This window comes from Nothobranchius furzeri, chromosome 14, assembly GCF_043380555.1.
Source record: "Nothobranchius furzeri strain GRZ-AD chromosome 14, NfurGRZ-RIMD1, whole genome shotgun sequence".
Taxonomy (NCBI): Eukaryota; Metazoa; Chordata; class Actinopteri; order Cyprinodontiformes; family Nothobranchiidae; genus Nothobranchius; species Nothobranchius furzeri.
This window is the reverse complement of record NC_091754.1, coordinates 54,411,031-54,427,426: the sequence shown is the minus strand read 5'-3', so window position 1 is coordinate 54,427,426 and position 16,396 is coordinate 54,411,031. Positions and strand designations below refer to the sequence as shown.

The 16,396-nt window shown below is 39.5% G+C and overlaps 1 protein-coding gene across 4 annotated transcripts in view; it reads left to right on the top strand.

The window, feature by feature from the left end:
- Positions 1 to 16,059, top strand: part of LOC107381054 (gamma-aminobutyric acid receptor subunit beta-3) — a 108,594-nt gene extending 92,535 nt beyond the window's left edge. For 2 of the 4 annotated variants that reach the window (XM_054743155.2, XM_054743157.2), the window contains 3 exons: positions 5,054 to 5,301; positions 5,509 to 5,577; positions 15,548 to 16,059. In XM_054743155.2, the coding sequence (XP_054599130.1) occupies positions 5,054 to 5,301; positions 5,509 to 5,577; positions 15,548 to 15,919 (689 nt within the window). In that variant the 3' untranslated portion in view covers positions 15,920 to 16,059. The remainder of the gene's footprint in view (positions 1 to 5,053; positions 5,302 to 5,508; positions 5,578 to 15,547) is intronic. The other 2 variants (XM_054743156.2, XM_054743158.2) reach the window with 1 other exon arrangement.
- The last annotated feature ends 337 nt before the right edge of the window (positions 16,060 to 16,396 follow it).

Here is a 16,396-nt window from a genome sequence, read left to right as displayed (position 1 = left end):
AGAAAAGCTGTATCTAAGTTGTTCAAAGTTGATGCAAAACAATTTCAAACAAGCCTTTGCCATCTAAATTATTCTGCTCCGTCGAATCATCCCGCCCACCAAACAGATAGGGACAAGACTCAAGACTGTTTGGGCCTGCAAAAAAATAATTTTGTTTCTGCTATGTTTTGTCTAGGTTTATAGGCTAGTAAAGTACATGTATGTGACAAAAAAGTAATTGAGAGGATAAATAAAAAATGTATTTTGTTATTTTTTTGAAAACCATAATACCGCAGTTTCAGTTATATTGTGTAGTCCTGTTTTATAGCCCTTGATTTTGACTATAAAAATATACATTCAGCAGAAGTGGAAAGTAACAAATTACATTTACTTACATTACTGTAACTGAGTAGCCTTTTTGTGTATTTATACTTTTTAAGTCGTTTTTAAAATCTGTACTTTTACTTGAGTATGTTATTTTAAAAGAATTGTACTTCGCTACATTTTCAAACATATCCGTTACTGAGTAAAACAATTATAGGCTTAATAAATAAAAAATATTACGCGTCTCAGCCATGGGAGGTATGGGTGTACACTTTTTATAGTGAAGACGTTAAACAGCCACACTTTTCACACAGTTTTGCTCGGAAACATCTGTCCGGTCCCCATGATGCACTCACTGTTTACCCGTCTCTCCCTCCCTCTCCTGTTGGTTGAAACCTGGCACCGGTGTTACGTTAGTATTCTGCTCAGTTCTGTAGCCGGATTCGGTTCCGTTTTTCAAATGTGTTACTCCAACTGTTCCGCACTGCAGCTGCAAAAGAGCGTTTAGCACTCATAACAAGCTGATTTCCAGAGCTTTGCTCAGAAAACAAAAAACCTGCAGGCAGCCTCCGTGAGTTTAAACATCTTGTTTGTGCAAATCAACACTTAATACTGGAGCTAATTCAGTTGTAAACATTGTGCTCCATCCCTGTATGTGTATGCATTATGTTGCTTCTTGGTGCCACAGATATGTGATGTTTTAGCTTGTTTCTTGATTTTACTCAAGAATAAGAGATTAAATTATTGCAAAAGCAGTTCAATGTAGTTAAATTAGTAATTAAATTATTCTAAAATGCTGCTGCTGTGTGTGTGTGTGTGTGTGTGTGTGTGTGCGCGTGCGTGCGTGCGTGCGTGCGTGCGTGTGTGTGTGTGTTACATATATAAGACAGCATGGTTTCATCACATCCAGGTATCTTATTTCATCATTGAAGTATTGGCTCACGAAAATAACTTATAGTTTATAAATAATGATGTCACAATAGTGTCTGCAATAGGGAGCCTAAGGCACGCCCATCTACTTCTGGACCACGGGTCCCCGGATAAACGAAACAATGAATACAAGTCAATGGGCAAAAAAGGCTATTTTCTAATTCCACTTGTTTTGCGCCATGGATTTCACATATGATGTCCGTGAATTTTAAAGAACGTGCTCATTTTCGAACGGGGGGAAACAATATTTTAGGTTTTGTGTGAAAATGAGTCCAGGACTACAAATGTCCTTAACGAAAGTGACGTCATCGAACCAGACACGGAGAAAACTAAGGGAAAAAGGCTGTAAGTTCAGCAAATTTCCCACAGGAGGAAAGAACCACCATAAATGTGGTCATTTGGTCAGTAGCAGCTATTTTGGGGAGAGGAGATTATTTGGTGACGTCATATATGCTACGTGCCGATTTCTGGTGTGTAGTCATGCTAATTACGAACTTATGCAAGCTGATAAATCTCGAAGTACGTGACTGGCGTGGTCGAAACATCCATCATTGCTTTTAATTTAAATTGCAGTACAACATATGTGCGATGCAGGGCGTAAGGCAAAGCAGATTAGAAAAGAGTGTTTTTGCTGTCATTTTTTCGTTCTTCCGGGGACCCATGAGCCAACCGGAAAGGGAGGAGACTTAGGCTCCCTAGTATTTTATCATATATTGTCCCTATCTTTGGTCTGGGAGGTGTAAACTTTTAAAACATGTTAACTTGTGTTACAAGAGGAGATAAATGCATTAATTAACATTAAACGTTAATGTTTGGACACCAACCTTCACAGGCTGTGTGGTGAGGAGACATAGTAGTCCTACCTGGACGCCCAAGGCGTTTTCGGACAGGATGGACGTTACGGGACGCTTAAGGACTCCAGTTGAATGATTGGAGGATTATTTAGGAAGTTTTGAATGAACAAACTGATTCCAGTGGTGAACAGTTAAATGAGTGAGTGAACCCACTACCAAGGATGAACTCTGCTAACTTTAAAAATCAGCTGCTCTAAATAAGCATGAAGGTCAGAGAGGAGCTCTAGGATGGACACTGATAAAGGGACTTTAATGTGGAGGTGAAGCAGGGCAGGGCCAACATTAGCAGCTGTCATTCGGTCCATTTGAAATGTTTGATTTTCATTTGGCTTGTTATATTATGTGACACGTTAGAGCTCAGTCTCATGTAAGAGATTTGTTATGAAAACATTGAGATACCTCACTTACTGATGACGTCTAAAAAAAATGACTTTTTTTGTGAAAATAAAGAATAATTTTAATCACATTTGAAACATACAATCCTGGAAAAACCGCATCTAATCAATGTGCACGTCCTGTTCTCACTGATTGGATCAAAATCCCTGTCCACCTCTAACATTCAGTGTGGTACACCTACTGTGTTAGGGTCGTTTTATGTGGGTTTGATAATTCTATTATTTCAATATATGCTCCAGTATCTTGACTCCCTTGGGACGTTTAAATGGAAGGAGCTTAGGTTCCTTATACATGAGCATAGACATTCATTAGCCCTTAGAGGGTAAGGTTAGTATGTGCTGGGAGCCAGGAACCTGCACCACTATTCAAATGAGTTATTTTCTGCTGGTTGACCAAGGGCCAGTTGGGTGTTTTTAGGCAGACCTTAGAATTTCAATGAAGCAGAGGTTAAGCATCCACCTCCATTGTTTTTACGTGAGTCAAATAAGTTCCGACATGAAAAAGGAATCAGCAAAGTGTTTTATGAGTGCTGGAATAAAAGAAAAGGAGGGTTTGCAATGCTTCTATTCCTTTTTGGAAGGCAATCACAGAGCAGCATAATTATTGTTTTATGGGTCAATGCAGGTCCTTACTAACAGAAGAAGCAACAGCTCTCTGTGAAAACGTCCCATGTTTCTATAGTAACAGATGCTTTTGGTAGGATTCATTTTGACCTTAAAGAGCAAGTCACCCCTTACAAGAAGCGTACTTCACTCCTACTTCATGTTTGAAAACTGCAACAAATGCTGTTGCCTAGCAGACCGAGAGGGTGGAGCCACTAACAAATACACACACTCACGACATTGTGGCATCATAATGTACCAGTTTACATCATAGCATACCTCTTAGCCAATAGCGGTGGCAGATTTAAATTCAAATGCAGTGAAGAGTTTTTACCTGACAATGGCACAACACTGACAGTTCTAGGCAGAAAATTTAAATTTTAACTAAAATGCACTAAAGTGCTAAACTATTGACTACACGTGTCTGCAGCACGATTAGACACACATTTATGTAGTTTATCAGAAAAAAATTGTTGATTTGGGGGTGACTTGCTCTTTAATTAACTGGCCAGAACTAATGAATTTGCTGTAGTTTTCCTATAAAAATATGGGTAAATATGTAGCTTGGGACCATTTAACTTATTGATTGCAAAAATTTAAAAGAAAGTTATTTTTAACATTAAAGAGACCATATGTAGTTTTTAGTAATAATCTCTCAAAATATCCATTGGAATGTTGTTGAAAATGAATTAAATGATGCCCAGTTGTTGAAACATACTGGCAACTTTGTAACTTATACTCGGGAGCAGGTCTACGTCTCTGGGCAACGCCATATTAGACGCAATGTTTCCTTTTACGTGAACCTGTGAGGACAAAAGATAGGGCAGCTTTATTTATGTAGCATATTTCATACAAAAAGCATTTACAAAACCCTCACCGTTCATAAACGTTTTACACATTTACCTCTTTGCTCGTTGCCAGTGAAGAAAGAAAAATACGTTCTCACTCAAAAATTGCACTCCCAGATATTTTTTGCCCTAATGGCTAGGGATGTGTATTGGTGAAATTTTGGCGATACATACAATCCATCCATCCATCCATCCATCCATTGTCTGAACCCGCTTCGTCCACGTAGGGTCGCGGGGGGCTGGTGCCCATCTCCAGCGGTCAATGGGCAATCAGGCGGGGTACACCCTGGACAGAGAGCCAGTCCATCGCAGACGATACATACAGTATATCACGATATATTGTGATACGTTCAGTCAGACGTTCTTAATGATTTTGTTAGACTGAGTTCATTGTAGGAATATTCAATAAACAGTCCAAACTGATACTTAACATGTTTAAAATGAGGTATCTGAACCATAACAGAGGGATTTACATTTCAATGGTGGAAACAAAACCCATTGCACACTGCTGCTGACTAGTGGTCTATGTTTGAATTACACCAAAAGAAAAGAAAATACAAAAAATATTTACATGTAAATTCTTTGATAAACAGTTTTTGAATATTGACATAATATTGCAGGAAAAAAATCACGATATATTGACATATCGATATTTTCTTACATTCCTACTATTGACCATCTGTTTGTGATGTCTTAGTCAGACACAAAAATAGAGCTTGCTTGCAGTGATTTAGGTATGTACTTCCCCTTATCACTAGGGAAAATACTTGCGGTCACTTTAAATACAATTCTAGTTCAAATGAAACAATTTTTGAAGATTTTTCAATTTGTTCAACTTGGAGGTTGAAGCTGTTTAGAAGTTGTTTAAAATCCTGTCAGAGTTCATAGAGAGTTCACTCCCGAACTTCAACAAGGTTCCTGTTGTGTTTCACATTTGAAGAATCCTTTTAACTTGACTTATCTCGTATATAACACACACTGAACAAACACTTCAAGAAATATTTCATTCTGATCATTCAGTGTGTTTCTAGAAACTTGCCATTTGTCTAGTTTCAGATGGTTATCAGTTAATTTTTGCTACTTTTTTGTCAAAAATAAAATTATTTTCTTTCGACTTCAGGCATCACCACTGTGCTGACCATGACCACCATCAACACCCACTTAAGGGAGACACTACCAAAGATCCCTTATGTGAAGGCCATCGACATGTACCTGATGGGTTGCTTCGTCATGGTCTTCCTGGCACTTCTAGAGTACGCCTTTGTCAACTACATATTCTTCGGAAGGGGGCCTCAGATGCAAAAGAAGTTGGCGGAAAAGGCAGAGAAGGCCAACAACGAGAGAGCAGCCAAATATGATGCAGCAAGGGTATGTTTGAGTTGAATAACTGGATTTATGGTCAATGGAGTGATAATGGTGTATAAAATTATTTGGTGTGTTTTTCTGCAACAACAAATCAAACACGTAATTGGTGGAAATTCCTACTGTCATTGATGAGTAATAACAACCAGCCGCACACAAATAAATTTTCAGGGATTTGCCTTCAGATGTCGCTGAACATTTTCATCTTCTCAGGAGGCAGGTAGTAGGACCGCATCCCTAAAACGGTCCAATCAGGTTAAAGGTCTACGCCACTCACGCTCGGTGAGTTGTTTTTAAAAATCCTCAAGTCCGCTCTCCCATCGCCCATCAGCTGACATGGATATGGTCAATTTTCTTTCTTTTTTTGCTTTGATGCAAATCCCACCTATCCATGTCATGAATTTTGCAAGAACAGACATCTCCATAACATTACGTTTCTAAAATTGATTCTCATGCTTACATTGTGAGAAATGATGTGTTAGATGCCGTTTGTTCTCCTTCGAGCTCATTCTTAATGCATGTTGTTGTAAAGCCCTCCTCATTGAACTCATCAGTGAAGTCATTTTGTTCATGGCGCATGTCAGGATGTGTTGCATCAATGAAGACTTCTAGTAGGTAGTCACTGTAGAGGTCCCCCTCCCACGTCTAACACTTTTATTGAATAATAATAATAAAAAGTTCACAATAATATTAGCATCAGTCTTTAATCAGCTGTGTTTTAAAGATCCTGACGTAGCTTGAAATCTTACTAATATGCTCATAATACATTTGTACCAAAGCTTACATGTGACTCATGTGTCTATGATACTTGAAGTCAATAGGTGGCCACAATGTGCTAGTTACGAATAACCTCACAAAGTTTCTTGTCAAAATAAGTGAGCTTATAGGCTGGTTTCCACTATTGGAACTTAAGGGTGATTTTACTGGAAGTTCGCGGCATGCATGTGCTAGCCGAAAGGACTTATTTCCGGGCCACTTCAGGAACCAACGGAATACCTGAACAGGGATAGGTACTTGCAAATGGCCCGGTTGAGTCACTAAGCAGAACTTGTGGTTAAACTCATGGCAATTGGTTGTAACCCAACACAACTTTATTTATATAGCACTCATCATGGAAATAAAATTCAGAGACCTTGTCACAGAAAGTCAAATCAAAGAGAAGAGATAAAACAACATACATACATACAGCGATCAATAAAACAAGCAATAAAACCTCAACGATAAAATATGGTTGAACTAAACCTGTAAAATACTAAAATAAAGCCGGTAAAAACAGGTGAGCTTTATAAAATCCTCCACTGGGGGCAAAGAACAAAGTCTCAAAATAAGCGCATTCCATAGGGTAGGAGCAAAGACCTGGAAATCGTGGTCCCCTATGCTCTTAAACTGAGTATGCAAGGTCACAAGCAATTGAAGATCCACATATCTAAAGCCCCCTTAGGAAATGTTCCGGACTCTGTCCGTGAGACCTTTGTGTCTGAATACAAACATCCGGATAACGTGTTCCGGAATTTAACCGGACGAAGCCCCTAGTAACAGGTCCGGACTTGTTACGGACAGGGTGGCTGCTTCAGACTGGTGAGGTAGAGTTCCGGACAAGGGGGAGGGGGAGGAGGAGGGGACCGGGGGATGCTGTGCGCACCTAGATAGCCAGCTGCTGTAGCAAGCGGCGAACCACGGCGGCTCGCCTCCTACGGTAACGCTAGACGCGCGACGGAGCGCTTCACACCGCTTCCGTGATTCCTTTAACCATTGAGCATCATCATCCAGGTCTCTTATGCGTCTTCGTGTGTGCAGAATTATGCTTAAGTGCCTCGTGATTTTTATCTTGAGAGGCGCTATAGAAATGATATTTTCTTCTTCTTCTTCTTAACATAAGTCCGATCCCCCCACCCCACCCCCCGCCGCCGTCAGACATCTGGAACTTTTCCCTGCTGTGTGAACGCAGCCGAAAGGACAAGTTCCGGTATAAAAGTGGTGTGTCTGAAAACACAGTTCCGGTTAAAAACCGGATTGAATTGTCCACAAATGTTCCAGAATGTCAGTCTGAAAAGGGCTTAAGAGTGCGAGAGATAGGAATGTCTGCAACTGATGCCAACCTATGCAAAACCAGAATTTAAATGCACTCCAAACTGTACGAGCAAATAGTGCAGCACTCCAAGCAGCAGAGTGGACAGCCAGACAGCAGCATTTTTCATCAATTGGAGGCGTGCCATGTCTTTCTTACTAATAAATGGGTATCGAATATTACAGTAGTCCAAATAGGAAGTGATAATTGTGTGGATCAACATTTTCAAGTCAAGTCTGGAGAGCAAAAAGTGCAACTTTGCAATATTTCTTAACTGCAAAAAGCAGTTCCTAACTAGCATGCTAACGTGGCCTGATAGGGACATCTCAGGGTCAAATATCAAACTTTAATTCCACTGCCTTGATTTCACAGATGAATTTAGGCTACCTAAGTAGTCTCTGATAGCTTAAGTTTTTTGTTTAGGGGCCATTATTACTGACTCTGTCTTTGTCACAGTCAGTTGCAGTAGTTTAGCATTGAGACAATGTTCAACCGCAGTCAAATAAAACAGAGCTGATAGCCCAAGCAGCTGTTTCTCTGAGACAGAACCTTTCAGCTGAGTATAGTCAGCCTAGAAGTGATAAGAGACACCACTAAACTAGCTAATTATTTGGCCCACCGGTAACGAGTACAAATAGCCAACAGCACTAGTTTGCGTGATTCGGGAGGGTGCGGTATGGTCTGGCCACTTTTTCCAACAGCTTGGTTCTGTATTTTACGCCTACTTTCCGTCTACTTCTGTCCCTGCTTTGTTGTGGTTCCAAGGGATGAGCCAGGCTGACATCGCAACTGTCGGCCACTGATTGGCTAGGAGATGGAGTACCTGGTTTTGAAATAGTTTCCAACCTCAGAAGCTCAAGCCTGTTTTTTTAGCAGTGGTTGTCACCCCGGCTGCCAAGGACAAATTCATGAGATCCATAATAGTGGGGGCAATGATAACTGAAACATCTCTCAGAAGGGTGACAGGAATGACAGATGGGTAAGAAGAAGGCCTCCATTTATGGAGTAAGGATAAGGCATCCGTAAGAGGCATGGCCTCAAACTGGGACCACATTCTGGGAGAAGTAGACGTCAGGGCTTTATCAGACAACACTGGCAGGAATGTTTTTTTTAAATATTATTTATATTATTATCTACCTTTGCTCTGAAATGCTGGAGGCACTTTTTTGCATTAAGCTGGGTTTTGAGGGTTAGGCAGAGACACTGAATGATAAATTTTTTTCAAATGGCACCATTATCATTTATTTTTCTTGCACCAAGTACCGCAGCAATTCCTAATGTTGTGATTCTCGCACATATGGCAATAAAACCCTTCTGATTCTGATTCAAGTTTCTCTTCTTAGCGAATATCAGTTGAGCAAAATACAGGTGTCTAGCCTTAATCAACTCATCAATCAAATCCTTCAAAAGTTCCCTAAGATAAATTCTGTGCACCTTAAGTTTGGTTTTCTTCTGAAAGTGCTCTGTTTTACGTTAACGCCCTCTTAACGGAAGGATTGATGAATTGCACTAAGGGTGGGAGTGCATGGTAGAGCCCCGTTACTGTCTGACCCCAATAACCTGCTCCACAATAACCTTGCAGCAGTTGTTAGAGATAGCCTGTACTCAATAGTAACTCAGTAGGAAATTACATCAGCAGATGTCGCCCAAAACAACCGGCATTTGTAAAACTAGAAGAGTTGCTGGTGAAGCAGAATAGAAGGAAAGGAAAATAGGCAAAATACGCGCTGCTTTAAAATGCCCTTTCTAAACGCCCAATATCAAAGAAATTGGCAGAAACCCCCTCGCAATGCTGTAATTCACTGTGCTTTGTTTTCTCACAGAGCACCAAAAAAACTGCACTTCTTCTGGGGCCTCATTTATCAAGCTTGCTTACGCTCAAAACGGGGTCGCAAAACTGCGTAAGCAACTTTCCACGCAAACTTTGGGATTTATGAAAGAAAACTTAGCGGACAAATGTGCGCAACTTTAAGTTGACTAAGGACCTGGCTCACACACATGTTGGACATGGAGAGCACCTGCAGTGCTGCTGCTGAGAAGGATATAATTATGAAATCCTGCAGCATTATCACTTGTACTGCTTCGTTTTCACACAGAACAAGACCACGCACACACACACACATGTGCGCACACTCACACATGCGCGCACGCACGCACACACACACACACAGCCTGAAGCGCAGAATACGGAATGCAGAATATCAGCAGGGGGACAGATTGAGACAGAATGTCATGTGTCTGTGACAGTGTGTGTCCTGTCACTGTGGCACGATTGATCATGCGCCCTGGCTACTTTTACAGGGGAGATATCCGTTTGGCTGACTGGTTAGCGTGCATGACTCGCCTGGGAGTCTGGGGATCGAATCCCGTTTGGACCATTTTTTTTATATCCGCCACAGATCTCTCTGAAGAATTCACAACATTGACGGCTTCAGCAACTCTGTGCCACTCCGTCGATTTTCTCTTATTTGTTTTGCAAAAACACTTCCTTTCATTTCCCCTCTTCACCCACAGGTACCTCAATTTCTGCTTCTGTGAAATTGCGCTTCCTTGATCTGCCTTGATCTACGGTCGCCATGTCATTGGCGGAGCGCTGCAACAGCCGGCTTATGTATATGCATGAGATCCACAAGGCACTTTGCATTGACTATTTATGGCAGTAAGTGGGCGTGGTGAGGGCGGGATTTGACTAAAAGCAGCTGAGAACTAGGGATGAGCGAGTACGCCACTATCTGTATCTGTATCTGTTCAACCAACTAAATTATCTGTATCTGTACTCGGAATGGGCGTGGCATAACCCGGAAGTGGGCATGATTTAACCGGAAGTGGGCGTGGTTTACATCAATATATTGTTTTAAGTCTGAAATTGATATGGATTGATCAGAAGTTGATATGTGTGTTGTTTATTTGAAAACTATTTACAGAGCAGCCTCAGAATTTAGATTAAATATTTTGATCACAATGGTAAAGGAACTATTACAGAACAAGTGTTTCAATAAAATCAGAACATCAATATTTAAGTGCATGGATTAATACATCTGAACTCATGCAGTAGGAACTAGGAAATATGAAATGCTAGAACCAGACACAACTTTATATATTTTTTTTTATTTTAATTTGATTAAACAGATTTTTTTCTTAACGTTCTTGGCATTTTGCCCCACACAAAGTTAAACAAAACAATGTTGATTGAGGTGTGTGTGTCTGAGAGAGATAGAGAGGGAGTAAAAAAAATTTTTTTAAAAACCAGACCGGAGCGGAGATGGTGACTGAGGGCAGCACGTCAGCTCTGTCTTGTCAAATGCATCAGGTAAGTCACGAAAAAAGTAACTTTAAATATTCAACCGAAAAAGAGGCGAGCTGAATAAAACCTAGGGAAAACTGAAGAAACGTGAGCAACAGTGAAGCAATCACAGCGAGATCCACTAAGTTACTACGGGACTTCACCAGTTGCTACATTTGCATGAAAATTTGCAATTTTCATGTCTGTTGAGCAGTCTTGTGCCACACTCATCATAAGCATGGTTATGATGTACAGTTCTGTATCTCCTATGTTTAATCACATTTTTCAGTGTAATAATAAACTGACTGGTGTTACCTAGATCCATGAGTTAAGTTTATCTCTTGAAATGGATACCTCATTGTTTTCAGGAGGTTTGGTGATTGTTGATGCCTTCGTGCCAGTATACAGTAAACCCAAACTGATTGTTTTCTAACCTGTTTTCTTTCAGCAGTTATACCACTCTTGCATGAAGTTTAAAAACTATCTTCTGATAAAGTTTGATTATGTCTTCTACCACTGTTTAGTGCCCTCGTTAGGCATTATTGAACCTCAAATCCTGTTGTGGGAAGTGGTTCACTCTACTGTATACCTATACACTCAATACATCTTTAAGATGTCAATTATTTTAAAGGACAAATTCCACAAGATACTACCAAAATAATTCACATTTTCTTAAAATGTGCAAAATCAGTTGTGTAATTTTGTAGGAATAATTTCTTAATTTTACAACCTGATTTAGGTTAGTTATTGTGTCAGTATACTACAAGGTAGTTTAAACCTAATATATAGGCTTGGTTACAGGTGTCTGCTAATAACACAGCAAATGTCTTAGTGCACAGTTACTTTACCAGTACACACATAGCAGGGTACCCCATAACACAAAGAAATGCAAGTGGTGCTCGCTGCAGAACCACAAAGGCGAAGCTGCACCAGAAGGTGGAGCTGCACCAGAGTCAGCCCCGCCCATTCCATCAGAGTCAGTCCAATTCCTTCCAGTTGTCAGACTTAATAGCATTCTGGAACCAAAGAGGGTGTTATAGCTAATATCATCTAAAATGCAAGATTGAGGACTGAGTTGAGAGGTTAATCGAACCGTTTTTGTAAACGTTCCAGATAATTAAAAATCTAACTTTTGGAACTTTTTACCACGTTATATTGTCATTTCCTCATAAGAAATACCCCAAAGCCCTCTTTGGCCTCATTCACACATTTTCATCCCATCTCAGCTTCAATTTGGTCCTCTCCTCCGAAGCGGGTCTGGTCTTGGTTCTCAAATCTGGATATTCTGTGAATTTTCTGACAAATTATTTCTGAAATGACTTCTACTGAGACACCGCCAGAAAAACCATACATCCATCTACAAAAACACACTGGATGGCACAATTACATGTAATGCCACTAGCTTGTTATCATATGCATTGGGGAAGTGCTTATGGAGTCAGATTGGCAAGCAATTTTGCGCAAGCTCACCTCCTGGTAGCGGCGCAAACTTTTTTCTTCCTTTCTAGCTACACTTGCCAGTACTATCTTTTTAATATAAATGTTTGTATATGTCGATGGTTTTTAACCATTTATTGGTATACCATTTAAAATATAATGACTAATGTGTTTGTTTTTTTATTTATTTGTTTATTTAGCCAGTGTGAGTCCATTTGTGAGCAGAGTTTCAACTAAAATGCTGTTTAGGAACGACCAAATTCAAAGACCTTTTAGAAACAAAAATATTTTGCGGAAAATAAACATTACATCTAAAATATAAACAAATTAAATGTTTCAGCTGGCTAAATAGATTGCTGCCGACCCCACCGAGGGTTGAACCAACATCAGCAGAGGGGAAAGCAAAACTTAAGTTAGACGATCATGCCACTAGACTACCAGAGCCCACAAAACAACAATAATCCTTAAATGCTGTCGTAGGCCGCTTTTGTTGGAGTGGCTGTGGACAGATATTTGCTAAAAGAAACCTTTTTGTTTCGGGATATATTCAGGCTTTGTCATGTAGCAAGTTATATTTATCTTGCTTGATTGGAGCATAGAACATAGCATTAACAGTTGTAAACTAGTAACAGCCGTAATTCATGTGGGTCAAGTTAGTTTGCGATAAAATTTAAAAAACAAAACCAGAAGAAGTCAGTGGGCTAGGCTGAGTTTGCGTGAGTGGGCGGGGCTGACTCTGGTTTAGCTCCACCTTTGTGGTTCTGCAGCGAGCACCCTCTCAAGAAATGCGAACCCAAGTTTTTTCCTAACTGGGCAGGGCAGGGTATTTGGGTTTATAAACACCCAACTATGTGTGGACATGGCCTAATGCATAATTTACGAGTTAGATATGTACCAATTTCATCATAGATGGTTTTAAATTGAAATGCCATTTTCATAGTATTTAGGACAGATTTAGCTGTCTCATATTTGGTATCTGCTGAAATGTTTTTGAATATGTAAGTATTTTCTACACTGCCAACCATGCCATGACTATCAATCCTTAAAGTTTTTAATTGTAAACTTAACATATAATTTATATATTTCAGTTTGAAGTAAAATGGCCTTCTCCTGTGTATGTAAACAGAAAAATTCCTCATAATTTCTATTTAAAATATTGAGATCTGTATCAATAGCCCTTTTAGAGATGGCACTAAAAGTGAGTGTTAGAAATACACCAGTTGGTGAGCAGAATTAGCGTGTCTTCATTTGAACAGTCACTAAACTAACACTGTCACATTTTTCATGTATTTTATTGGTTGTGTTGGTTATCGAAAAGGCAAAACTGGAATTGGCAAGTCATTACTTAATATAAAATTGGAAATCAAAATGACCTGAAATGCCACAGGAGATTTATCTTTATTACATGTAGCCAAACAAAAAAAATTTGGGAACATTTACAATATATGAATTTAACCTTTTTCGGCCACATTTGACCACAAACTACAATCTACTCTCCTAAACTAGGAACTAGGGATGTCCCGTTCCGATATCGATATCGGAAGTAATCAGTATCGGTCCAAAAACCGTGTATCGGATTAAATCGGACGGCATCAAAAATCTCCGATATAAGCAGTCCATTAAGGATCACATTTTTGCAACCGATGGTGAAGAAAAAATTGCCATTTTTTTCATTATACTGTTTTTGGCTCTTGTTCTCCGATTGAGTAATATCACTTGATCAAGCCTTTCATACATTCCACACTACGAAACAGGTTAAAGTATGAATGATTTGTGCTGATATGTTTCAGCTTGATATCGGTATTGGTCAATACTGAAGGCTGCAATATTTGTATCATATCGGAAGTGAAAAAGTTGTATCTGGACGTCCCTAGGAACACTATTAAAATCGTAAAAGCTGTGGTCGAAATGTTCATGTAACCTGTTGTAGCAATTAATACATATTAATTATGACCAGTAAGATGTGATATTCCATACAAATATGAAATATCAATCTGATTGATCTTTGAATGTTTAATCAGAAGATTCTAGTTTATTTTTACTTCTTTAGTGATCATAAACACATTTCGTATTAATTCAGACAGAATCAGGCATATAGTTTATAAAATGAATTTGATTATTTTTCCTAAACTAATAATTTATAGATGACAAGATATGAATAATGAGATATGATGTGGTGGATATGAGGTGTTGTGATGGAAGCTAGATGTTGTAGCAACCATTCTTTGTATCTGAGAGAAATTGTGAAATCTGCTTGTGTAAAAGAATTTGTTGTTTGGTTCTAAACTAGAGAGTTAGTTATTGATAAAACCCTCATCAGACGCAATCTGTCGTGCCAAGTTTACTCACCCTTGGTGTGGAGGTTCTCGTTCGACCCGGGGGTCGATGGTCACTGTCGGTGGAGTGAACCTCTGATATCAGGAACTCGTAGACAGCTCCGATAGAACCCGTCCAGTCTGAGATCCCTTGAGGTGAAGTCCTAAAGCTGGAATGCTTATTTACGTCTAAGGAGGATGTTTGCTTGGCTCTTAGAAGAGCTGATTGTCTGGTATCAGCTGCAGCGTTGCAGAGAGGCTTTGACAGGAGGTCAAAGGAGAAGGTGGTTTCAAAAATGCTTCTTTCCTGATTTGGCCGGTTCGAGGGTCAGTGGGAAACCGACTTACTCGGGAAGTTATTCTTGTTTTATTAAACTACTTTGTTATGGTTTCTGGCCAAGTTTGGCAAATCAGAATTTGACACATTTCTGAGTATTTACCAACATCCCTCAGAAAGCCACTCCTTCTTGCAGATACCAAGATGTTTTTTACCTTAATATGTATCTTATTGTAAGGTGTATGAGTGTATATAATGATTAGGTTGTTAAATCAAACACATACTGATTTGTGATGTAAATGGATCACGGTAAGAACAATATTCATTTTAAAGCCATTGATTTAAGCACAGGTTATTCAAACCTTTGATTTAAACATCTTGTTCATTCATCACATATGATTATTTAAATTATAACTATAAAATCATGGGAGTCTTCACTTATTCAGAGTGAAGAATGTTGACATCTGGCGTTCACACAGTGAGTGCAGGAACCTTGGGAGAGAATGTTTATTTGAATGTTTTGTGTTAATGGAATGTCAACACGTGCTGAGCAGAACCTTCTGGATTTAGAAGGCCAAATAGAAAGTGGATTTATGCTGTAGATGAAAGGTCACTATGTTGGTCAATATGTAGGTGAAAATTGACCCTTTTTGTATGTTACACTGCGGACATCCGTTGGTTATTGTACCAGTCACTGTCAACATTGAGTCTTCCTCTTGACCGTTCCCAAGCAAAGACGCCAAATGCTGCATGATGTTAACACAACTTCAGTGACCAAAATGTGTTTTCAGTCTGAGCTACAATGTAGAAATGAATTTTGAAGAGGTACATTAACAAATGTTATTTGACAATCTTATTATCTACCCATTCAGGCAGAGCCTCATGGCCACGGAAACATCCTACTGACCACCCTGGAGATCACAAACGAAGTGGCAGGAGGTGAGATCACCACCAGTGTGGCGGACATAAGAAACTCTCAGTCCATGGTACAGTTGGACAGCACAGCCTCATCACACATCCAATACCGCAAGCAGAGCGGTGGGATAGGGCCACGCTCCACCAGCCGCCACTCCATGGACCGGTCTGCCCAGATGAAACGCAGTCGCCTACGGAGGCGATCCTCTCAGCTGAAAATTAAAATCCCCGACCTGACAGATGTGAACGCCATTGACCGCTGGTCGCGCATCATCTTCCCTTCTGTTTTTTCCCTTTTTAACCTCATCTACTGGCTCTACTACGTCTGATCGAAATGTTTTGTTGTTAGTTTGACTTTGGTTTTCAATTCATTTCTTTGTCCTTTTTTTGTTGCTTTTATACATGATGGACTCTGAGTCAAGGACTGCAGCACAGCAAGACAAGGAAAAACAGAGAAGACTTCTAAGTTTTGGACCAAATTTTCATCTTGAGTGTTGTTTTTTTTATAAATATATATGAAATCTTTGAATCCTTAGTAATAAGGTGTTTTTATTTTCAAAGGTACTTATTGTAATTTGGACTTGTGGTGGTCATTTCCTGACGTTTTCCTTCTGTAACATGTAAATAGTAAAACACAAAGCCAGCAGATGATCAAGTAACAGTATTTTCAAAAAAGAAAAAAATAACACAAAAGCAGTCAAGACAAGGAACTTTTTAAATAAAAAATAGAGAATTTTGTACACCACAGTTGATCAAGTACTGGCAATATCTTAAACTCCATTAAACTGTGGTATGCTATGCATGTG